The 24,747-nt window shown below is 42.6% G+C and overlaps 1 protein-coding gene and 1 long non-coding RNA gene across 3 annotated transcripts in view; both read right to left on the bottom strand.

The window, feature by feature from the left end:
- Positions 1–450: 450 nt before the first annotated feature.
- LOC114442707 (uncharacterized) lies at positions 451–1,661 on the bottom strand. Its single transcript, XR_003671367.1, has 3 exons — positions 732–1,661; positions 583–631; positions 451–491 (listed from the first exon to the last, which is right to left on the bottom strand). It is a non-coding gene; the product is annotated as an uncharacterized LOC114442707 (long non-coding RNA).
- Positions 1,662–6,449: 4,788 nt separating this feature from the next.
- Positions 6,450–24,747, bottom strand: part of slit3 (slit homolog 3 (Drosophila)) — a 197,940-nt gene continuing 179,642 nt past the window's right edge. For both annotated transcript variants that reach the window (XM_028415836.1, XM_028415838.1), the window contains 9 exons: positions 22,140–22,233; positions 21,327–21,464; positions 20,600–20,840; positions 19,193–19,323; positions 9,823–9,977; positions 9,215–9,375; positions 8,695–8,852; positions 8,387–8,592; positions 6,450–8,288 (listed from right to left, as the gene is read on the bottom strand). In XM_028415836.1, coding sequence (XP_028271637.1) covers positions 8,035–8,288; positions 8,387–8,592; positions 8,695–8,852; positions 9,215–9,375; positions 9,823–9,977; positions 19,193–19,323; positions 20,600–20,840; positions 21,327–21,464; positions 22,140–22,233 — 1,538 coding nt within the window. In that variant the 3' untranslated portion in view covers positions 6,450–8,034. The remainder of the gene's footprint in view (positions 8,289–8,386; positions 8,593–8,694; positions 8,853–9,214; positions 9,376–9,822; positions 9,978–19,192; positions 19,324–20,599; positions 20,841–21,326; positions 21,465–22,139; positions 22,234–24,747) is intronic.

Genomic DNA, 24,747 nt, shown 5'->3' on the forward strand with positions numbered 1-24,747 from the left:
CTTCTAACATAAAGGCTGCACAGGGCTGTGCTACTAACATGATAAAATTACAAAAACAAACACGGCGCACAGCACGGCACGGTATTCACTTATACCGGGGTAAAATATGGAGGGCCTTTGACCAACCCTAATGCAGACTTTTGCAACTCACGCTGTAGAGTAGCAGCATTGTGTGCGACTGAGACTGTGTTGGTTCATGACAACTGTACAAATCAACAGTTCAACAGAAGCCATTACACTGAGGTTCAAAATCACTACAGAAATCCTGTAGGTCACAGTTTATACTTAAGTTCTTTAGTTGTGGAGTTGAGAGTAACGCAATTTAGATTCTATGTCCAGCACATACGGCAATATTGACAATAAAGCCGACTTTGACAGGTGGCTCAGAGTCCATGCTTGGGATAAATTGCCATAATGTATGGTAATACATTCTGACAGGCAAATTGAAGATATGCATTTGTGTAGATGAGGTCGAATAACGAGCTGCAGACCTGCAAAAAGCCAAACACAAAAAACCACAACCCCAATCTAGATGCGTGCAAACATCCTTAGACAATAAAGAGCAAGTATAACAAAGCAAACCTTCTCAAAGTGGACAGAGATGTCTTTTTCTTTGTAGTAGTAGTTCTGGCTGCAAGCAAACACACAAACGTGTCATTGTTATTGCTGTGCTGTTTACTGTAACACAATAAATCTGTCTAACATCAGAGGTCATATTAATATATATTTACCTGTATTGGAGACACTTGGCTGTGATGAAGACTCTGCAATCTGTTGCATCTTCTTATAGGGCTTGATGTGTTCTTTGGCGTGTGAAAACCCCTCCCTCACATGGTTCTTTAACACATCCAACCCTATCTGACCACAACCAGTCTGCATGCACACACGATGGTGGTCTGTGCTGACTCACCACAATCTGCTTCCTGCAAACTGAGCTTCTGATAATTCCACTGTTGCTCTACGTGCATCCTAGGTCCTTCAGCCTTTATCACATTTTACAATTGTTGCAATAGTAGTAGTAGCTTCAAACTCCTTGAGCTACATTTACCACACAAATCTTTTGAAACTGCTTTCATGCATAAAGGCTGATTCTAAAGGTAAATAATGACCAGTGTATGTGAACCCAACATTGTTTGTCCAAGTAGCAGTAAAGCTGCAGTGAGATTAAACTTTGTTTCAGCCAATCTGAAGATCTGTGTATGTCACAAAAGGAAAACGCTCCACCAATAGAGTAACCAACTGAGCAAATAAGGTATAGAGAAAACAAAATTGTATATGCCTAAAAAGATTTAATTTAAACCTAAACTTAGATTAGGCACATATGATGGGAAAACAGATAAACTACTGGCCACAAACTGGTGGTTAAAACCAAGGTGACCTTTTGCAACACATCTGCTTTGTTACCACATGCGAAGCTGCACATACACTCGAAAATAACATGACTCAGTGGTCAAATACGGTCAGTGAACACCATCATAGATGCTGCAGTGGTTGGGTTTGTTGTTTCAGGAAATTGTGCAAACTATTCAGCAACACAGTACAAAGGTGTCTCACAAACTCTTTAAAGTATCACTTTTAAAATTACAAAATATTTGTTTTACTGCACATAACACCGTCTAACTTAATAATATTCAATCATTGCTGTGATATTTATGACAATTACACCAGGTAGACATCAAGAAATAAAGACAACCCTACACACTATGATAGAATTCTATCATAGTTCATAAATAGGTGAAGACCAAATGAACCTTATCGAAATACAACCCTACACAACTGATCAGGCCCTTGATCAAATCAATGTATCCTTGGGCAAGACACTTGGGGTGTCCTAGGGGTTGCACCACTGGTGTGTGAATGTGTGCTTGAAATGTGAAGTCATGTGAAGCACTTTGAGTACCTGAGTAGGTAGAAAAGCGCAGTACAGACCTTTTATCATTTAACACACTTGACAAGAGGGAAGAGAGATGGTGCGCTGGTGCGCCTCCGGAGACGTGGGACGCGCACACCGTTACCTGGGATTTTTCTCTCTAACGTCCGCTCACTTAGCAACAAAATGGACAAGCTGACACTGTTGATGGGAAGGAACAGGGACTTTTCTTCATCTTGTGTGTTGTGCTTCACGGAGACCTGGCTTTGTGAACAGATACCGGACTGCGCGCTGCAGCTGGAGGGATTCCAACTCCTCCGAGCGGATCGCCACAGGGAACTCTCCGGTAAAACCAAAGGTGGAGGTGTCTGTTTCTATATCAACAGTGGTTGGTGTACTGATGTGACTGTGATCTCCCAGCACTGCTCTCCTGCTCTGGAATACTTATTCATTCACTGTAAGCCATTTTACTCTCCACGTGAGTTCGCTTCATTCATTCTGGCCGCTGTTTACATCTCGCCCGGTGCGGACGTGCACGAGGCTCAGCGTGCACTCGCGGATCAGATCCTGTGTTTGGAGCAAACATATCCGGACTCCTTAATTATTGTCCTTGGTGACTTTAATAAAGGAAACCTGAGCAAAGAACTCCCGAAGTACAAACAGTTGATCAAATGCCCGACCAGAGAGGAGAACACACTGGATCACTGTTACACCACAATAAGCGAGGCATATCGCGCAGTGCCCCGTGCTGCTCTTGGACTATCTGACCACGTGATGGTCCATCTGATTCCTGCGTACAGACAGAGGCTGAAGCTCTCCAAACCTGTGGTGAGGACATCTAAAAAGTGGACCAGCCAGGCTGTGGAGGAGCTTCGCTCCTGTTTTGAGACAACGGACTGGGAGGTGTTCAGGGCTGCCACTGATAGTCTTGATGAGTATACAGACACTGTGACGTCATATATACAGTACTGTGAGGACAGTATTGTGCCAACACGCACCAGGGTGAGTTATAACAATGACCAACCCTGGTTCACAGCTAAACTCAGACAGCTGAGGCTAGAGAAGGAGGCCGCTTTCAGAAGTGGGGAAAGAGACTGCTACAAACAGGCCAAGTACAGGTTTAGCAAGGAGGTGAGAAGTGCTAAATCACTGTACTCTGAGAAAATCCAGCAGCAGTTCTCTGCTAACGACTCTGCCTCTGTGTGGAAAGGACTGAGGCAGATCACCAACTACAAGCCCAAAGCCCCCCACTCAGCTGACGACCTGCAATTAGCCAACAGTCTGAACGAGTTCTACTGCCGCTTTGATGGACTATCAGCCAGCCCTGACACCTCTCCACACACCTCTCCACACCCCATCAACACGGACATCCACATCAAAGATACCCCATCAGAGTCCTCCTTGCCCCCCTCCTCCTCCCCCTCAGCTGCCCTCTCAATCCTGGAGGAGGATGATAACAGGCTGTTCAGGAGACTGAACCCCCGCAAGGCTCCTGGACCTGATGGTGTGTCCCCCTCCTCCCTAAGACACTGTGCAGATGAGCTGACTCCAGTGCTCACAGACATCTTTAACACCTCTCTGGAGTCATGCCATGTGCCAGCCTGCCTCAAATCCTCCACCATTGTTCCAGTTCCCAAGAAACCAAGGATCACTGGTCTTAATGACTACAGACCTGTGGCACTGACGTCTGTAGTCATGAAGTCCTTTGAGCGCCTGGTACTGTCCCACCTCAAGACCATCACAGCCCCCCTCCTGGACCCCCTGCAGTTCGCCTACAGAGCTAACAGATCTGTGGACGATGCTGTCAACCTGGCTCTTCACTACATCCTGCAGCATCTGGACTCCCTGGGAACCTATGCTAGGATCCTGTTTGTGGACTTCAGCTCTGCTTTCAACACAATCCGCCCAGCTCTCCTCCAAGACAAGCTGTCCCTGCTGCATGTTCCAGACTCCATCTGCCGGTGGATCACTGACTTCCTGACAGACAGGAGACAGCATGTGAGGCTGGGGACGAATGTCTCGGAAACAAGGACCATCAGCACCGGTACCCCCCAAGGCTGTGTACTTTCCCCTCTGCTCTTCTCCCTGTACACCAACTGCTGCACCTCCAGCCACCAGTCTGTCAAGCTGATTAAGTTTGCTGACGACACCACCCTCATTGGACTCATCTCAGACGGGGATGAGTCTGCCTACAGGATGGAGGTGGACCGTCTGGTGTCCTGGTGTGCTGACAACAACCTGGAGCTGAATGCCCAGAAGACAGTGGAGATGACAGTAGACTTTCGGAAAGTGCCAGCTCCATCACCCCCCCTCACCCTGACAGACACCTCCATCTCCACAGTGGACTCTTTCCGCTTCCTGGGTACCACCATCACCCAGGACCTCAAGTGGGAGCTCACCATCAGCTCCCTCATCAAAAAGGCCCAGCAGAGGATGTACTTCCTGCGGCAGCTGAGGAAACTCAAGGTGCCAGCCAGGATGATGGTTCAGTTCTACACGGCCATCATTGAGTCCATCCTCACCTCCTCCATCACAGTGTGGTACGCTGGGGCCACTGCCAGGGACAGGCACAGACTGCAGCGTGTTGTGCGCTCTGCTGAGAAGGTGATCGGCTGCAGCCTGCCATCTATCGAGGACCTGTACGTCTCCAGGACTCTGAGGCGTGCAGGTCGGATCACAGCTGACCCTTCTCACCCTGGACACGGACTCTTTGAGCCACTCCCCTCAGGCAGGAGGTTACGGTCCATTCGGACCAGAACCTCACGCCACAAGAACAGCTTCTTCCCCTCTGCTGTTGGACTGTTAAACTGTAATTAATGCACTGCTCTGCACTGTCTTCAGAAGGTCACTTTAGTATAGTCACTGCACAATGACGACTATTTGCACTGTTTACTCCATCTTGCACTACTTGCACACGAGTACCACCTCACCGATCCATGTGGTACCTGTTACATTATTACATTATTACACTGTTCCATTCGATCATATAAGGGTCTATGTTTACCATTACATCTGCACAGTATTTTATGTTCTGTTCATTGTATGTCTGTTATGCCATGTCTGTCATGTAAATTTAGCCTTTAGTTTTTATCGTATTGCATGTTAATTGTCATATGTTCTTTGTATGCACCAATCACTAAGGCAAATTCCTAGTAATGTGAACCCCCTTCACTTACATGGCAATAAACATGATTCTGATTCTGATTCTGATTCTGACAAGAGACTTGACCTCTGAAGTCTGTGCTGCAATCCTGCTGCCATCTTCTGGTAGGATACAGACAGGTGATAAAAAATATAATGTTGTTTATATTTTATAAGATTGTGTACTCCTCATTAGCATAACTAGGAAGTTTGTCCACAAACAAGTCAGAATACATTGACCGAACAACAGCTACTGTTCCAGGACACTACAGCACTGTTTCACTATTGCTTAGTGCTGCAGGTATAGGAAGTTATATTGATAAAGGCATCAATGCACATGGCAAAAGCATGTCTTACAGGAAAATATCCAAATGCTCCAATGTATTATAAAGAAAATATGAGAAACACAGACTACAAATGACGCAACAACCAGTTAAACTGCACCTTCAGACCAACTTCCTGCAACCATTTTCAAGACGGAAGCACAAACATCCACTGATACAGACACTTTAAACTATGAGAGCAACAACATCAACAAACAAACACACAAAGTGTTATTACTCACATTACTTGACGTCATCACCCGCTGTCTCTACATACCCCTCTCACTTCAGTCGTTGTTTCTTCGTTGACAACAAAAACAATCATGGCTACTAAAACATGGACGCTAACACACAAGCTAACTGTCGATGCTTTCATGTTAACTTTAATCAACTTGCTGCTACTCTTTGTCACGGGGTAACAACTTCTTCTGTCCGGTTTACATTAACGGACAACACGTCCATTCACTGCTCTGCGTCTCAGCGTCCGAACCTGAAAGACTTTAATTAATGAAAATTAGCTTCACCTGGGTCATTTACAGAGGACCTGAGGGTGCAATACCTTCTTTAACCACATACACCTGGCTATACTATCTTCACGTTACAGCCCAGAGGGGCGCTGTTTGACCTAGTTGAGTAAAAGAGTATAAAGTTGTTTCATGTTTTGTTTTTTGTTTTTTTGCATTTGATTAATAAGATTTATAGTAAACAATGAGTCAGACACGGATGTTTAAAGTAGTTTCAATGGTAGTTTAATTTTAACATTCAACATAAGTGTCAATTATCATCATCACTCACATACTTATGTGTTTAAAACCTATACAATGGAAGTGACTGGCTGCACAGTTACTTTTAACCGTCAGTAATTGAGGTGTTTTATTCTGTTAACAATGAAGAAGGATGAAAGGGTACGAAAGGGGGAAAGGTAAAAGCGTAAACTGCAAAATAGTTGAAGGAAAACAGTGGATTAGGTGAAGGAACAGAGAATTAGCACTGATATGTCATGAATCCAGAAAAGCAGAGCTGTAAATTAACTGTAAGTGTGGCAATGCCGTACAACTGTAAACAAACCAACAATGCATAAACAGTACAGTAGTAGTTACATCATTTTCTTTTTGCTATAGTTTTAATTGTTAGTCATCTATGGGCAGTTACAAAAAAAAAAAACGTGCAGGTGTGCAGTTGTGCAGTTGTGTTAAAATCTGCAATTGTGGAGGTTTCCTGTGATTAGACTGGATGACTTTATGTTTTGGTCAATCACTTAAAAGGCACTATTTCAACCACACTGTTGATTTTTAATACACTTTAAAGTACATCATGGCCCACCAGAAATATCAGACCTGCATTATATGATGATATTATATAATACTGTATTACACATGACCTTTAAACAAAATCTGCATGATAGATACGTACCTGCATTTTAGCATTGTTTCCATTGGAGTTAAAGATGTTGATTGTGTTGTCAAAGAGACACACTAACTGCCTATACCCAAAATGACCAATCATTCAATAGCAGCTGTTGAAAATATTGCAGTAAATATTGTGAATTTTAAAATGAGCACACCCAACGAGCCTAAATGTTTGTCAAACAACAATTTCAGTCATTTATTTTTGACATACTTTCCCTCCAAATGGTAGAAAATGTTTTTACTCCAGTAGATTGACATCTCATTTCACTGCAGTAATGTGTGCTGGGTTTGTTGGTCCAACACCCAGTAAGTTAGGGTGTGTGACGCTATGTGGACACTCAGCTTTACATTAAAAAAAACAAAAAAAAAAACAACTTCTTTGTCATGTGGATAGGTGTTTTGAATAAAGATGTCTCCTTGTTTTCACCCGGGCCTCTCATGATCCCCCCAGCGGCTAGCAGGTAGCCGCAGAATTTGCCTTTGTTGATCTGAATGAGAATTTCTGATTTCTAATGAACAGAAGACATCTTTCATGTCACGTGGCTCCAAGTCTGGTGTGTAACAGCAAACTAAAGAATAGCACAACATTAGAACAAACTGTTATGTTGTTGTCTCTGTCTGAAAGAGTCTCTGATGTGAACTCACATGTGAGGATGATGTCCATCATATGGTGAAGAAGGTTAGCAAGGCACATACAGTTCCCTTTTTTAGCCTTCAAACGAGAAGGCATCCAACGACCTCCTCATTGTGGAATGAATAAAGCTCGTCTTTCTCAGTGTCCACAGCCTCCCACACGTCGGCACTCACATTAACATCATGCAAATACACTCAGAAGATATAAAAATCGTTGGGTTAGGGTAAATATTTATATAGATTTATACAAACATATAAATTCATATACTTTTAAGGAATGTTAATCTATTTTGCTGTGTATTATTACAAGATACAAAATAACTTTTTATACTATGTAACACATATAATCAACATATTAAAAAAAAACAATTCATCAGTCCTTTTATCATCTTTTAGAAAAAAAAATCCATAATAAAAATAAGTTCTATGTTTTTTCTCACTTATATCTTACAATATATTTTCTCTCTGTCAACACGCACACATGTCCCATTTTTGTTTGTGGTTTCTCTTGGCAGCGATCAAACCAGGTGTGGAAATTAAAAATCATGTAATGCTGGTGCTTGTCGACATGAAGAACTCGGTGGCGTCGTCGACGTAAAGAATTCACAAAAAGGCAGCGGTGAGTGTTGTGAAACAAACAAAACAAACTGCTGTGCTGTTACAATGGGCATTTGGAGCAGCCGCATTCCAGAGCCGTCTCCATCTCTTCTGAGTACGAAGCGTTGTCGGTGCAGCGGAACACCACCTTTCTCCGTCTGGTCTTCGTGACACCACAGCAGACACCAGGAGGCACTGAAGCCTGGCAAGATCTTGGACAGTCCATGCGGGGAATCTTGCTCGTGGAGGTGCATGTTCTTAAGGGTTGATGGCGCTTCAGGTACTCCCTTACCATTTCTCCTTGACACTTAACCTCTGCACGTTGGTGGAAAAGGAGAGACAAAAAAGTGTTATATTGTCACTCTTATATGTCAAAACCTGATGTAATCTAAAGTGACCTTTTTCAGTCTCACCTGTGTCACAGGTAGGTCCGATGTAGCCTGGCTGACAGTGACAGACTGGTTCTCCTTCCTCTGACACACGACACTCGCCACGTCCACAGCGGTGCCCCCTGCAGGCTGGAGGCTCCGGCCGTCGGTCACAGAACTGACCTTGGTAACCTTCATTACACTGGCAAGTGTATGACTGGCCCTTTGGCACACACACACCATGAACACACCTGGAGCAGGAGGAAGAGGTTAGAGGAGAAGGCTCTCAAGTGTCTGTCCCAAGATTTCATTAGCACAATGCTATCTGATTGGATACAAAAGTCCTGCATTACCTGCTGCGCTGACAGGGGTTGGTGGCTGTTGTCTCATCACACAGAGCTCCCTTGCGGCCTGGAGGACAATCACAAGTTACACCCGTCTCTGCCCCCTCTCTGCATGCACCCTGTGCACACACACTGCAGGAATGACACCCTGCAAGGATGCCATCACCCTGGTGACAGAACAAGAACAAGACAAATGTTTCGAGTTCACATTGATGCTGCACTCGTCATTGATATAAATGTGGTGCCAAAATGAGAGAGAGAGATAATATCTGCACTTTTCCACAGCTCCTACAGGAAAGGCTTGAAGTGTTGAAGTGTGCACTTAAACCCTTCAAACCTTTCCACAGTTTCTCATATGATAAAAATGAATACCCTGCCGGCATAATTTTTTCAATAGACTATTCTGCTGAATGCCTTTTGAGCCCTTATGAGTTAAAAAGTGCAAGTCGTACAGTAGACGTCTCTGTAAAACTGTATAAATTGGGCATGTACAAAGAGACAGAAGTGGTGCCTTTCTGTATGTAATTACCTTGCTTCCGAGTCCTTGTATTCGTCTTCCACTTGTGAATCTGTAGCTAAGGTCTTGAGGCTCCCCGTTAATCCTCACATTGTGTATGCAGCCGTTAAACGCCTGAGGCGAACGTTCTGGGCCTGGACGAAGACCTGAGGCCACCACCTGGGATGGTACACCTGGGAACAAGACAAGGAAATTAAAAAAGAAGATTTAAACAAAGGAGATGGGATTTCAGAATGGGACAAGATAATTGAAAGGATTGAAAGTGTTTGATTAGTAGACTTTGCTGTCTGGTTGAATTCTTGGGTGTTTCTTTCTCAAAAATATTAAGTTCCATGGAGTATATGGTGTCACAGCTGTCACTATTGCACAATAACATTAAGCTTCTCTACGAGAATGGCTCACTGGTCTCAGAGGTGTGTCTTGAGGAAAAATGTAGAAAAAGGTTCAACCCTTGCTGGGACTCAGTGTGTTTTGGTGTGTATGCATGTCGCAGGAGCTTGTATATTTGCACGGCAAACATGTGATCACAACCACAACAAGGCAGTGAAGGACAGACAAAAAGTAACATATACAAATATGAATTAAATCATGTATATTCAATCAATGTCATAAGTGCGAACCTCCGATGTACAGCTGCGTGTTGTGGTCGACAGAAGGCTGGCGTGCTAGCTTGCCCAGGCTCTTTGGGGCGCCGTTATCCACCACCAGGCTTAGTGAGCGGTTCTGAATCAACAGCTCAACTGTGTGGAAAAGCCCGTCATTCACCGACTCAACACTGTAACAAACACACAAACAGAAGAAAGAAAAAGCGGCATTTTCAGTATGGTTCCAATTACGATAAATTACTTTTGTATTCAATACCAGACGGGAGAATTAGTGAGTGAAAAAAACATGACAGACCAAACTGGAAATGCCAGATATGAAACAGACTCAAACATTTCTTTTTGCGTTTTGTTGTGTTTGCAAATCGAGCAAACTTAATGAAAATGAAATCTGTGTTGAAATGGTATTCTGAGACATAAAGCAGACTGATTACATCCTCTACAAAGTGTTTCATTGGAAGAGATTGAAATGTGCCCTTGATCTAGGCCATGGTTTCCTAAGATGGGGGCTGAGGCCCAGAACGGTTCCTCTATCAGCACATGGGCTTGTTTATTCTGATGAGCTCCAGCCTTGAGGCAAAACTAGATTTATACAATGTAATAGCTGGACTCAACCAGTTTGGACCATTGTGGAAAAGAAAGCAGTCTTTTAACCAGAGCACGATTTTTTTTTTTGGACAAAATAAATATTTCCACTGCAATGAACCAGGCTTGTGACCTTTTGCACCATGTCTGACCCTAAGAAGAGAGCGTGTGTGTGTTCGTGTGATATTGTGTGTGTCTGAGACTCCCCACTAAGTGGTTTTTGCTGGAGGGGCGACAGACAGCTATAGAGACAGTGGTTTGGCAAAGCCGAAAGACGGAGAGAGCGAGAGAGAGAGAGAAAGAGAGAGCAAGAGTGAGAGAGAGGAGAGGAGAGGTGGATGGTGGGGTGGTGAAGTTGACTGTGCCTCCGTTCACCCAAGTTCTTGCAGAACATCAAAAACAGAACAGAACAAGTGAAGCCACTCTTTACGCTGGTGGTCTGCTCCATACTCCATCAAGACAATGCTTCCCTTTGTCTGCTGCTGTTCATTGGTTAGCTAGCTAAGGAGCCCCCAGTTAGGTCTGATTGACAGCTGTTTATAGAGTGTTCAGATTACAGTGATGTTACATTAACAGCCAATGGAGCAGGGTTTTAAGTTCTGGAGGCAGGCCAGAGTGACTACAGAAAATGCTGACCGTTCAAAAGGAGAATACCAAAGAATGGAACAGAACGGTAAAGATAATAACATATATGAAAACATAGCAATAGGTATGAAAAAATATGAACTATCAACTTAAAGATTTACAGAACACATGCACTGAAATTGCTTTACAATGTGGAAAAAGGCCGTAGTTATGGTTGTTTAAAGGTTCTAAAGAACGTTTAGGGAGCTATTTATTATAAGTATAAAAAAGTTGTATATTAATGTAGCCCTTTTTCGACCTACTGAAAGGTTCTCAAAGCACTTGGTAGCAACTTGGCATTAAGTGTCTTGCCCAAGTATACATCAGCATGCAGCCAGGGTGGCATTGAACCACCGACCTTTGTTTCAGCAATATGTGTTTTTTTTGGGTCGGGGACATATCGTGCAGTGGTTTGGCATGGTAGCTGAAAATGGTGACCACAGAAGGCAACGGTTGGACCTTTATGTAACTGTAACACTGGCACATAATTTTGTAATCCCTGTGCTGTCGTGCTCCTATCTGTCTTTATGACGTATGAAAGTAATCCAAGAGTTAGAAATTTGGCGAAAGGAAAGAAAAGAAACAATCAACAACAGCAAAAGCCTTTTGTCTTGTTCAGCATATAGCTTGTGGCTTCTAAAATCAGAACGTCACTATAGACCCAACACAGACACATGCATGGTTTCCATTAGGAGCCATGTAATTTAATAATGGTCCCAAACAGGCCTGCTGCAACCAAGCAAAATGATGGTCTGCTAGCCTGCAAGATTATTTACCAGCACTCTTCTTTACTTCTCCATGTGAACAGTTGCTTGTGTCTCATCTTTCTTCTCCTCTCCTCCGATCAGTTCTCAATCCCTAATGTCATGCAACAGTCATGTCCGCTCCGTTTCCTCCTTTAAAGCTTCTTTGCTTTTACTCTGGAATCTCTTTATCCTTTTTTCTCTCCATTTGCTCAAGTGTCTGGACAGTTGAATTCAACACACAGCTCACTCAACTGAACACATCCTGAAATTTGATTTGTTGCAGAGGAACTTCATACACTCGTTCTGACACATCACACACAAGACAGATAAACACACGTGCTGATGATTACACATGCTGTGAGGCCAAAGCTCCACCAGGGGGCAGTAGATGACTAATGATTATTGACGTCCACACAGCCGCCAGCCCTGCAGGTGAGCCTTCAGTTGGGCTCAATCAGTGTTTTGAAGTGGATATTTCCCAGATTTTTTAGTGACTGACTGAGCAAATTAATATATAAATACAATTAGATCTTCATTAGAATATTTATTTTTGTGGATATTGTGGATGGAGCATTTCCATGCATCTGTGCCTGTGTGTGTGTGTACTGCACTTAAACGTGTGTTTTCTTTGAAGTTGGCTGAGTTGGCTCTTGTATGAGTAAAAAAAAAGAAAAAGTCCATTATGGAATTCAATAAAAACAAATACACCACTGTAGCAGATTTCAATTGCCTTTTTCTTTGTATTTGCCCAAAACCACAAGGGGCATCAATTTCCTGTCAGTCCAGAATCCTGAATGAACACACTCACACACATGAACACACACACAAATAAACTTCAACAAGAAGGGCTTCCTATGTTTTAAAACAAAATGCCTTTTTCATACAAGTAACTCTATGCAAACCCAGGAATAATTACAGGTCGTTGACTTTATCTCAAAGTGAAAAGAATATTTGGATTAGAAACAACCGTGCAGATCCACTTACACTGTTAAATCTTATTAGGCTGTGCTATCATTTACTTACAATGATTCGAAACCACATTTGCTGTGTTTGGGTGTGTGCATGTGCACGTATTTGGAGTATATGTGTATAGTGCAGTGTGCTTGTTTGCGAGTCTGCATACGTGTACGGATGTGCATGTGTGAGTGTGTGTGTGTTAAGCAGCCCAATCTGATTAAAATGATGCTCAGCAGACAGGCATCCCAGTTCCATATTGCCGTGGTAACCTCAATTAGTCATTGCTGAGACGGCAGCTGCAGAACGGTGAGCTCTGTGCTGTGTTTCTTCCCTTTTTTTCAGTTTTCATTAAACCAGGCTGGCCCGTTCAGATAAAATTTGTACTTTTCAGAGGTGGATTCGCAGCGTTTTGATGTAGAGGCTCAGGAATGACTACTTATTGTTTTAGGAATCTAAAGTTTCGGTATTAGAATGTCTCAACAGCCTATGAGCGTTTTAAACCTATAATGTTCAAGGATTGTCTGTCTGTTTTAACCACAGCCGTGTGGTTTTAAAGAGCCAGATTCAGGTCAGGCATTCAGTCACTTCACTCAAAAACCTTTTGGAAGACCTGTAACAGGAAAGAAACTGCACACATAAGCTATGCTCGCCTAGGATTATGAATAAAAAGCTGCAAAAAAACAAAAGACACAGTGTTATACAGGATCAATAAAGTGTACTTAGGAGGAACACCTGTACAGTGTATTCCATTTCAGGACTGTCACTGGCTTTCCACCAGCAAACACTTATTGTTGGACTCAACAGAATCACAGTTCATTATTGACCATCTGGTGGGAGACTGATTGGAACCTTCTTTTAAAACTTGATTGGACTACCATGTGCGTCCTGTTTCCTTTTCAAGTAGCGACTGCATTTGTCTTCATTTTACTATCTACTGTAGTAAAAATCACAAGCTCACACGACAATCCATCTTGCCTGGCTTTGAGCTACACTTCTGCATAAACAACAGCTCAATTAGTATCATACAAAACTAAGATAGTCTATGGTGATGACAGCGATGATAGCGAGAAGCGCTGGGCTGGTTCAAGTTGCTCTGTGATAGACAGTGATAAGGAAATGACTCATCCAATCATGTGTGAAGTGTTTCTTAAAGCACCTGTTCTTTTCTGATCAGCTTCCAAAGATGACAGTGTGTCCACAATTACCCACTTCTGCACAATGTGCATAAAGAATATGTTTATCAGCTAACTGGTGTCCATTCACTGGAAATCCACCCTTCCATTGTCTTAACCTGCTTTGTCCTGTACTACAGGGTCATGGGGGCCTATCCCAGCTGTCAATGGGCAAGATGTTCAGTACACTCTGGGCAGATCGCCCCTCTAACCTAACATGCACGTCTTTGCTATGTGGGAGGAAACCAGAGTACCTGGAGAAACCCCCACATATGGCTTTCCAACAACAATGAGTTTTGTCAAAACGCCAGAGCTAGCTAAGCAATTCTGTCACTCACCAGCCCACTGGAACAATTTTTCACATAAGAATATGGTGATAAGTGAAAAATAAAGTTCTCTTGTGTGCATTCGGTAGATTCCTCCAGTAACATGCATAGTACATAAACAATGGTGAAAATGCAAGTACAACAGGGGTCTAAGACTTCCTGCTTGACGTGACAGCAGTTTTTTTCTGGCAAAATGTTTTTTTTATTCACATGTTTTACTCAACTTTTATCATTTGATTTTGACATGAAGCCCCATGATGATGCCTCTGGATTACTGTCCTGTTGCCTGTAGGTACATTATGGGATCTATACTGTATTTTCCACTTCCTTCCAACATTCTGCAACAAACCGCTCCCGCTGGACCACTTTCATTTTTCTTACGTACAACCATCCATCATCATCTTCCCCCCACATCATAACCTCTGTCTTTTCCCTGTCTCCTCTCTGTCCACCCCCCCCCCCATCCTTTGCTTCCACTGCCTCTACCTTTCTTTATCATCCTTTCCTCTCCTCTCATGTACCCATCCATCCCTGCATCCCTGCCTCTGTCGCTGGCTGATGAATAACAGTAGATGTGCTCTCTTTGACCTGATGGGAGATTAGTGTGACATTTAGTAAAGGGCACCACATTAATACACAACAAACACACACTCTATGTCCCTCTCTCCCACACACACACACACACAGATGCACACACATGTTCATTTAACACTAGGCACACGTAACCCCTTTCATCTGTTGCTAATGAGGGTGCAGTGAAGGACTTTCACCTCCTTTCTATCACTGTCTCTCCTCCTACAAACCCGAACCTCCCCCACTCCTTCTTTCACATTATCACGCCTGCAACCCCCCAGTTTCTTCATTTTGCATCTTTGCTGTTTTTCTGCAGCCTGAGCTGTAATCATAAAGGTACACACAATTTTGATATATGTTTTTTTCAGTGACTTATGAAGGAATCCTGCTTGATCAGAGGATGGGCAGGAAAAAAAAGTCAATGTGAGTGGGCAGTACCAGTGAGTTGATATGTAACATTGTGCAGCTGTCAAATTCAAATTCGCCTCTTCACCAGGATTAGCATTGGTTTTGGCCCTGATCACCACATTTTAGCTCATTGTGTAAACCGGCTTGTAGACAATGCCCTTCTCGGGCTCTCTGGTTTCTACACAAGATAACACACCACGGGATCGCTCAGAAACCTCCCAGGGACTGGCACTGGGCCCTGGCCCTCGCTTGTCCAACCGCAGGATAACTTGTGGACAGTGCCCTGTTTGAGATCTGCCAGCTCAGATTGTGGTGGTTAAACAGTTACCCCATTGTGAACAGTATCAGTTCAATGGTGGCAGAGTGTTCAGCTGCGCCTGCCTGGCCATGTGGTTTGAGTCAGTTGATATTGTATTTCCAAAATAGGGAAGATAAGATAGGCCATTTGCAATGTTCAGAGTCGTACAATCAAAAGATGGCACATTCAAAGAAATGTGGTAAAATGAGCCCCAGGATTGGACTCGGGCTCTTGTCTCTTTCCAGATTGCTAATGCTAAACATAACATAGAGACAGTGTTTACTGAGAGCTTAGCTTATGCAGAGACATGACTCAATTCTATGGATTTTAGTTTTTTTGTCTCGCTTTCGGTCTTTAATTTTTTCTGGCTCCTTTCCTTCTTTTGCTCCCCTCTCTGTTTGTGTTTCTTCCTTGTTTTCGTATCTCTTATTTTCGATCCGTCCTTTCACACTACTGTTCACTTTGTCTCCCCCTCTGTCTTCATCTGTCTCTCTTTTACACTTCCTTTCTGCACTTCTCTCAGTTTGTCTTGCACCATGTCTGTCTCCCTCCCTCCCTCCCAGGCGTGGCCCATGTCAAGTTAACAAGATCAGACAAGGATAATTCCCTGACTCAGTCTGTGGTTTACTTTTCCCCTCTGCTCGTCTCCCCTCTTTCGCTCCATCCCTCTGTCATCCCTCAGTCCTCTCTCATCTATTCCGCCATTCAACCGTGTTTCATGGTCTTTTCATTTTGACTGCTTCTATCCATCTGTTTTACCCCTTCTGTTTCCCTCCTCTGACGGGCAATGTATTCTGCTCAGTTATGTGTTTATTGTGCTGTCTGGTATTTCATTCATGCCTTCCGTCCGGCATCAGTCTATCCATCTGTCTTTCTGTGTGTCTCTCTATCTGTTTCTGCCTCCTTACTGATTAATCTGTCTTTCCATGCATCCCTGTGACTGTCCTCTCCTCTCTCCTACTCAACCCTTTCAGACTGGCCTTCCCACCCACATCTGCCTAATTAGATTCATCCCATCATTTCCATTCTTTCTTTCGATCCTTCCTTCTTCTCTAATGATCCTTTCCTCTTGTCTTGTCACGCATTGTGAACGATAGCACATATTTCCGTTAAGGTCAAATTTAGGAGATGTGGTTGCGACATGTCAACACAACCAGACTGTAAAGTAACCTCAATCATGGAAGGAAACACAACATCATTGCAGCAATGGAAAGACGACTATAATTCTGCAACAAACTAGACTGACCCAAAGGAATACACCTGCTCATCTGATCTATCTGCCAGTTTAAGGGCTGCAGCAGATGGGCAGAGTCTGGGTATTCTTGGAGAGGGTAAAGAAAAATAAATGTTGAATAACAAACTCTTTGAAATCAGAGTACACATGCAATACATTCATTACAACCTCAACAGAAAAACAGCTGTAGTGGTCACTTTTCCACTTAAATGTCCAATTATTACATCATTATGCACCCTCCTGTGGCTGTATGAATAAGTGCATGACAGTCTTATCACTATGATAGACAAGAATACGGTGGACAAACTCACTGCAGTTGTAACACAATGTTGTAGAGAGGTCTGTTGTAACCCAAACCGCAGTACTTTCCTAAGCATACCCAAGTAGTTTTGCTGCCTAAAGAAAACCTAACAACAACTTTACAGCTTCCCATTTTGTAGTATGAGAGCAGAGACAAAAAAACAGAAGAAAGAAGCAGAAATTTTCCAACCAAGTTATGATTTATCATCCACATGGCCCACACTGACTGCAGGACCGACTCAGTCCTCAACTTTATGACTGCATGTGTGAATCACATGTGGACGGACGTGTGAACACGCCAGCGTATACAGACAGCAAATGCAGAATAAACAGAACCACATGAATGTCTGCTGCCCGTGTCCACTTTGTTTATATGGCCGTTAACAATTCAACACCAGTAGTGTGAAGACTTTATAATTCTCCCCTAAACTTAAAAAAAACAACAAAGTAAACTTAACTGACATGTAGAAGTCTTACTATATTTTCAGCACAGTGTGTCTGAATCACATCTAAATTATTATCAAATGCACGGTCTTGCCCTTTCAGAACAGAAAGGAGCCAACACCACAAAGCATGATCTCTGATTTAAATATAGAACAAAAAAGGGATGGAGAGTGATGAAAACTGCAGCAAGTTTCTCCCTCGTCTCTTTCTTCTTTGTTTTTTTTCTTAATTTTATCAATTAGGCTAATATTTGTCTCCTAGTTGTGATCATATAGACAAATACTGTATTATTCATACTGATTTATTATTCATATTTTTCATTAAAATGAACAACCTTGATCATGAAGTGTGGTCCCACATCAGTTTTACTCTTGCTGCTTTAGGTTCAGTGTCTTCACACAAGGCTTCAGCAGTGTTTGGTACTGCAGAGCAATTCTGTCACTCTCATTTCAACGCATGGAGACACATTTCTTTATTCTCTCTGGTCTTTATCCTAATAATCTGGTATAAGCAGAAGTGCTACAAGTGTCTCATATGGTGTCCTTATCCCTTTAGAAGACAAAATACTAGTCTTGTATTACATATCCCTCTCACATCTCTCTTCCTAGTTCTTCATACCACAGACACTGGAGACAGTAAGTCGCAGACAGAATCAATATGAGCCAGACAAAGATGGACACTGGGCCTTTTCTCCCTTTTCTTCCTCTCTCACTGTCCACCTTAAAAGTCGGGCAGTTCTTTAAATCTTTCTTTGCCTTTTTTCTTCCCTTCTCTCTTTTTTTCACTCCCCTTATTGTGTGCTGGGAACCAATGTAACATCAGGTTCATACAGCCTGGAACACACTTTACATCCATTCAATACTGTCAATGTCAACGCTCATTGTTTATGAAAGCTCAATCTATCTGTTTTTGACTCTTCCAAAATTAGTTTGATTTGTTTATTGAGGTTTGTGAGGTCTGTTTCTAACAACAATACTTTGTTATTAGTCCTTTTAAATATTTATGGTTTTTCACACATTTGTGTCACATGAATCGATAAGAAAATTCAGATATTTTTTTATGGCTGCTGGTTTTTGCATTTTTGCTCATGTACTTGTTGAAAGTATTTGTCATTTGTAAGTGTTTGTCATGCCACATGTTAAAAAATGTCTCCATTATGCTGCATAAAAACCGCTGGAAGGTTTGTTCAGTAAGTCACTACTAAAAACATGATCATGCTCTTTCCTGGATTACCTATTCTGTTTCCATAGCTTACCATGGCACATTCAATCCTACGAAACTGTGAATGTAGTTTATTATATAATATCCAGGGGCTTACCCAGACTAACTCACTGAATGAGGACTTTTGTTTCCACTGTTTGAAGTTTCACCCAGAGAGACTTTTGGTGCGTTTAACTCAGGGACGTGACCGTCTAGTCAGGATTGTAAAGGAATTTTTCTGAGTTCATGTTTGTTTATAGAGAAAAAGCTCCGACATGGATCTGTTACTGTGTGTGTGTCTGTGTGCTTTTTTTATATTTTAAAGTACCCCTGTACTAAGTACAGCAACCTTGAATCTCTGTTCATAATATAACTCGAATTTAATTGATTTTAAATGAAGCGCTGAATGAACATGGTTACATAACAGCGGAATAAGAGTACTTAAACCATGTTTACATCTGACCTTAGGATTAATCTACTTGATGTTTGAATGGATGAAGGCATAATTAAAGTGTGCCGACCTGTACACAGTGGTTGGTGGGTAGTTGGCGATGTCGTAAATGAGCCGTATGTGTCCTTGGTAGAGCTCCAGTGCCAGTGGGTCGTGGTCCTCCTTGTACAACAAGATACCGTTATCTTTATCAGTAGCCACCTGGAGAGAAACAAGAAGAAATGTTTTCAATACTGAGGCTGGTAGAGAAGTCAATTGTGCTGCAAGTGCTTCTTTCAAACACCAATTATGAGTTTTATCAGTTAAATGCATTAAAAGGAAAATCACCAAATGTTAACTGGGACATTTCCATACTTCAAATGAATAGACACATTGCCTTTACTGTTCATAGCCTGATTACTGATGTGCATAGTCAACCATGAAGGGAAAAACAATCAAAGCCCAAAGTTAGGTGCTCATATTTTACAGTAGTTGTTAAAGCATTTTAAAATCCAGATTTTTTCCCAAAATATCTCAGTCTGTCAATTTAAATTGCAAGAAATACAGAAAAAAACATTTAAATTCCACCACACACATCTCTACCAGAGGTGATTCAAGCCCCCCTCTCTTAGAGAGACACACTTGACATGTCACACTTGCACGCGTGCTCTGCTAAGCGCTAACTAACTAGCAAGTGGAAATGGGGCCACGGGGCCAAGCACTTAACACTCTGGCGTCAATGGAGCATAGCCAAATCAACACCTGCTAACAAGCTGCTGGAAAAAAAAAGAAAGAGCGAGGCTGAGTAAGAAGAGAAAAGTAGGGAGAGATGTGCAGAACAAAGAGGACACAGAGTGGTTGAAGAGAGTAAGATACAGAAAAAGTGGCGAACAGAGAAGCAGGATGCAGGCTGAAAGAAACGAGGGAAGAAGTGAGAAAGAAAGAGAAAAAGCATACAGTGATTTATGAAGTGCTGTGGGCCTTTCATTCTTTTTTTCTCTCTCTTGCCTCCAAGTCAGGGCCTCTTGGTAGAGTTTTAACAGCCTTGGCACTGACATTGAAAGCTCCTGGCAGGAAAGCAGAAGTGCGCGGGCACACACACGCACACACTGATCACATGGATCCAAACAGGTGGTAAATATCAATTAGTCTGCCCTCCTTTTCTTGTTTCTCTTCTACTTACGCTCTTACTTCCATAAATGAGGAAAATATGCCTCTATTAGCATACGATTCTCAGTTGTCGGGAATGTAAAGTCTGTGTAAATAAGCATGTGAGTGTGCGCACAGCCACAAGTGCTCAGTGTCCTGTGGAAACAGAGGGCGTAGCAGACCTTTGCTTTGCTTTGTCAGGCACTATGTTGGTTCTATAGGTTTGAATTGAGGGACTCACTGCGCTGGTTCAAGCTACAGTACAATATGGTTTTTGCTGACACATTTACTTAAATTTCAAATCATCTTTTGGAACCAAACCTGGACAGAGCTCAAATGTTAGCCTTACCTGTAATGAAATGTGAGCAGTTGGACGGAGCTTAGCACCTGGCAGCTCCACATAGCCATCGCGACCCAGGAAGTGTACGGTGGCCATCTTGTCACATTTGTTGCCATAGAAACCCGGCATGCAGCGGCAGATGGGCTCCCCAGCAACGACCAGACACTGGGCACTGTCCTGGCAATCTGACTGGTCGCAGGGGCTGGTCTGCAGCAGGATCATTGGTGGAGGATTCTCGCAGAAGAGCCCACTAAAGGAGAGGAGGTTGAGAAAAAGATAAGAAGATTTAATATAGAAATGTGTTTTGTCTGTGTCCTCTGATGCTTGTTCGCTTATGTATTATATTTGGAGATTGAAAAGTAATATTCCTGAAGGAAACTGACATATCAGTATTTTGCCAGCAGAATCTGTATATCTTCTCATTTTGCCTCATCTGTGAGGTTTTCTTGAATTTGCCCATCTCTGCCCCCTCTGTTTGCTGCACACCTATGACTTCCTCTCTCTCTGTTCCCTCTCTGTCCCCTGTGATGAATTTGTTTCTCTCTGGCCAACAGTTTTTGCTATAATTAACCACATGGAGCTGCATCTGCTGCACACTCACACACAGAGGCACACAGACACACACTAGGTCGATACAGTCAAGTGTCTGATTATGAAGTGCCATCTGTACCTCCTCCCAGTCTGGCCCTGCTGTGCTAAACTATGTTTGTGTCTGATTTGTTTCTGTGACTCTCACCTGAAACCCTCTTTACAGACGCAGGTATAACCGTTGACAGCGTCCACACACTCTGCTCCGTGCTGACACTTGTTTTCAAGGCAGTCATTATAGTCCTGCTCACAGTGTTGGCCAACATAGCCTGGCAAACACTCGCACCTAGAATGAAATGGAAATATGGATCAGGTTATTTGGTGCATGGGCAACACGATCACAGATGTTTTACGAAGAGTATGTCAAACTTTTGTTGGGCCTGATAAAAAGCAGACACACAGAGATTTGAATAGTTTGGATGAGACTTATGTCCTCCAAAGCTCCAAAGGGGACACACACACACACACACACACATCAAGAATATTTGGAGTGGGGAGCTGACATTTCTCATTAGGACAACTCTTAAACCCACAAATCCACAGCACTGTCCGCATGTAGACAGTGATGATGATGTCTTTGCCGCAAAGAAGGGATCCATGTTCTGTGGCTGCTGGACTAAATGTGTAAATGTAGGAGGAGACTATGTTGAAACTGACTCCTTCCTACATAAAGCACCGACTTATGAATCACCCTTTCTAGAGTGAATGTGCATACAGAGAAACTTGATGTAACACTACAATGATGTGCAGATTTACCTTAACTTTAAAAACAAATAAATGTTCTTTCTGCTTTAAACCTGTTTGTCTGTAGTGTATCTAAGAGCAGCACTGTTTAGCAATGATCACCCTGTTTCCATTTTGTGTGACAATACATCAGCTTTGAACTTTTTGACCTCGCTTCTACAGAGATGGTGACCTTTAACCCTTTTAGGTGCCGACCTCCCGTGAAGCTGCTGCTCACCTGTAACCGCGCCCGACGTGGACGCACTTGGAATCGTGCTGACAGGGGTCGAAACCAATGAGGCAAGGGTCAACCAGCTCCTCACACAAGTCACCTGATGACACACAGAGAGAAAATATTTCACTTTATAATAGTCAAAACACAGTCAGAGTATGTCTGATGTTGCTGGGAGAATTATGACAAACAAAGATTTGAATAATGTTTCAAAATAAAGGGATGCAAAATGGGAGTTGAAGGTAAAGGTAATAGTAAGACAGAGCAGGAAAGAAACATACTCTCTGTCAGCAGCAGATGAGCAGACATGGAAAAAGTAAAGAAGGTCTGGAAAAAGATCATTTATATATATATATCTCGTTCCAGACCTCAGATGTGCACTGTAAATTCTCAAGCACACAAACACACAGGGAACAGCATTATCAGCTTCTTCTCAGAGCTGATGGAGAAGGGGGTTAATAGGCTGTGCAACAGTGGTGCCTTACACACACACACATGTGCTGCAGAGGGTGAGAGGGGTTAACAGTGTGTGTAAAAGCAGTAGCTGAAGTTGGCCATAAGAAGGAAGAGGGGATTGAGAAAGGTCAAGCACATTTCCATCATTCTCTGCCTGCTTTAATCTAATCCTGCTGCTTCACCCCCACCCTGTCTGCCTCCAGCACACTCTCTCCTCAACTCACTGTTAGACTCATGTTATTTTCATGTACAGTACAGTGTATAAGTGCTGGAGGTCTGAAATTCTGTGAGCTGCTGATACAAAAAAAAGTGCTGTGAAAGGACATTTAATCTTGAACAGGATATTTTATGCTTCAGACGTTTTTATTAATGTGAAAATTTCTTGTTGTACCTGAGAATAATCACGTTAGTGAAACAGTGACCTCTGTTTCACTTTTGCCATAAAGTGACACCACACACCATATAATACTTAAGAACTTTTACTCATATTTTTTCTTTTTAAGTAAATTTATAATCAAAATGATAAAATTATATTTTGTGCTTCATTCTTCCCCTCAACAATGGAGGGGAAAAGGCACAAAGACAAAGATGGTACATCCCGAAGTGGAAAGAAGGGCATGAAGTGGTACGTTCTACAGTATCCTGCTTCCTGATACCGTGTGGCTTGGTGAAAGTCAATTGTGTTGTGTGTCTCTGTGTAAAAGTAGTTTGTTTCAGTGCTAACGGCCAGATTTAGAATGATGAAAATTAGCTAAAGAGAAAAATTTTATTAATTGCCAAATCTTGTGCGAGTGTTCTGTTAGGAAACAGACTGGTCTCAAAGAAAGTCCCTTTTCTCCTGACTTGTTTGGACACATTTGGAATTATAAGCACTAACTAATTGCATTTTCAGACAGAGTTTAGTTCAGTGACTATGGCTGAAAGAATCTGTGCTCCATTGTAATCAATAGCTTGAGGATCTTCACACATTATTGATACTATAGTTCTTTTGCTAGGAAAGTGAAATAGTGGTCTTTGTTTTGGAGGAAATCAAGCATTGCTGTTACAAAAAGACCTTTTCATGGTCCAGAGCAACCATCTAAACACAATCAATCTTTATTCTTTACCTTCTGCTTCATTTCAAGTTAACTATTCATCTGCTGTAATGCACTGCTTTGGATTCTCCTTTGAAAAACACGAATGATTAGACTTTCCTGATATGTATTTACTTAGGATCAATCCTAATGTTTTTGTGATCTCCTAACCTTTGCCAAACGTTGCATACAAGAGATCTGTCTCCTAATCTGAAAGACAGTTTGACATTTAATTTGTTGAACATGCCTTAAATCAGCTCTTTAAAAGGTCTTGTGACATTAAATCATAATTATTTTCCCCTCTGGTGTAAATGTGACGTGACAGTCCAGCTTGCTGAGTTCGGAGAAAAAGCAGAGTCACTAGCAAAGAACTGTCCTCTTAATGTGACACCTGATGATTATGCTGTGGTTCACTGGTCTGGGTTGTGTGGAGGTTTAGAGCCAAGAGAACCAGCTGTGTGAGGGGGAACGTGTGTGTGTGTGTGTGTGTGTGTGTGTGCAGAACAGCTGTATGTGGTAAGGTGGCTGGCAGTCGGTGAGAAGCCTTAGTGCCAAAAACGATAATGACACAGTGTGCGTGCGGGTGTGTCTGTGTGTGTGTATTGACTGAGATCCAGTGTCAAAGGCGACCTGGTGTGCGTGCCTGCGTGTGTGTGTGTCTTAGAGGACACTGTCACAGGCAGAAAAACTTAACTTCCCAGTCAGCAGTTTAGCTTTAACTTGCAGGACTCTACCAAGGCAGCTCTCTCTCTCTCTCTCTCTCGCTCTGCTTCTGCCCTTTATTGGCCCTTTCTTCACCCTTTCTCTTGCTCTGTTTATTTTTCCCTTTCCCTGCAGTACACGCTCTCTCTGTGCCATTTCACTGCCATTCTTCCTCTCTCTGCCTCTCCTGTGTGATTGCTCTTTAAACCTCCTGCAGGAACAGTTTCAGGTCACTGCAAAGAGGCTGTCCATTACTAACTTACCATCCGGTAAAGTGGAAAATATGATTTTGTGTGTGTGTGTGCTCTTAACAGTAGAACGACTTAGTGACCCTCTCAGCCTCTAAGGGGTTTTAGGTATATCTGATTGTAGAAACAGTCGGT

This window comes from Parambassis ranga, chromosome 10, assembly GCF_900634625.1.
Source record: "Parambassis ranga chromosome 10, fParRan2.1, whole genome shotgun sequence".
NCBI lineage: Eukaryota > Metazoa > Chordata > Actinopteri > Ambassidae > Parambassis > Parambassis ranga.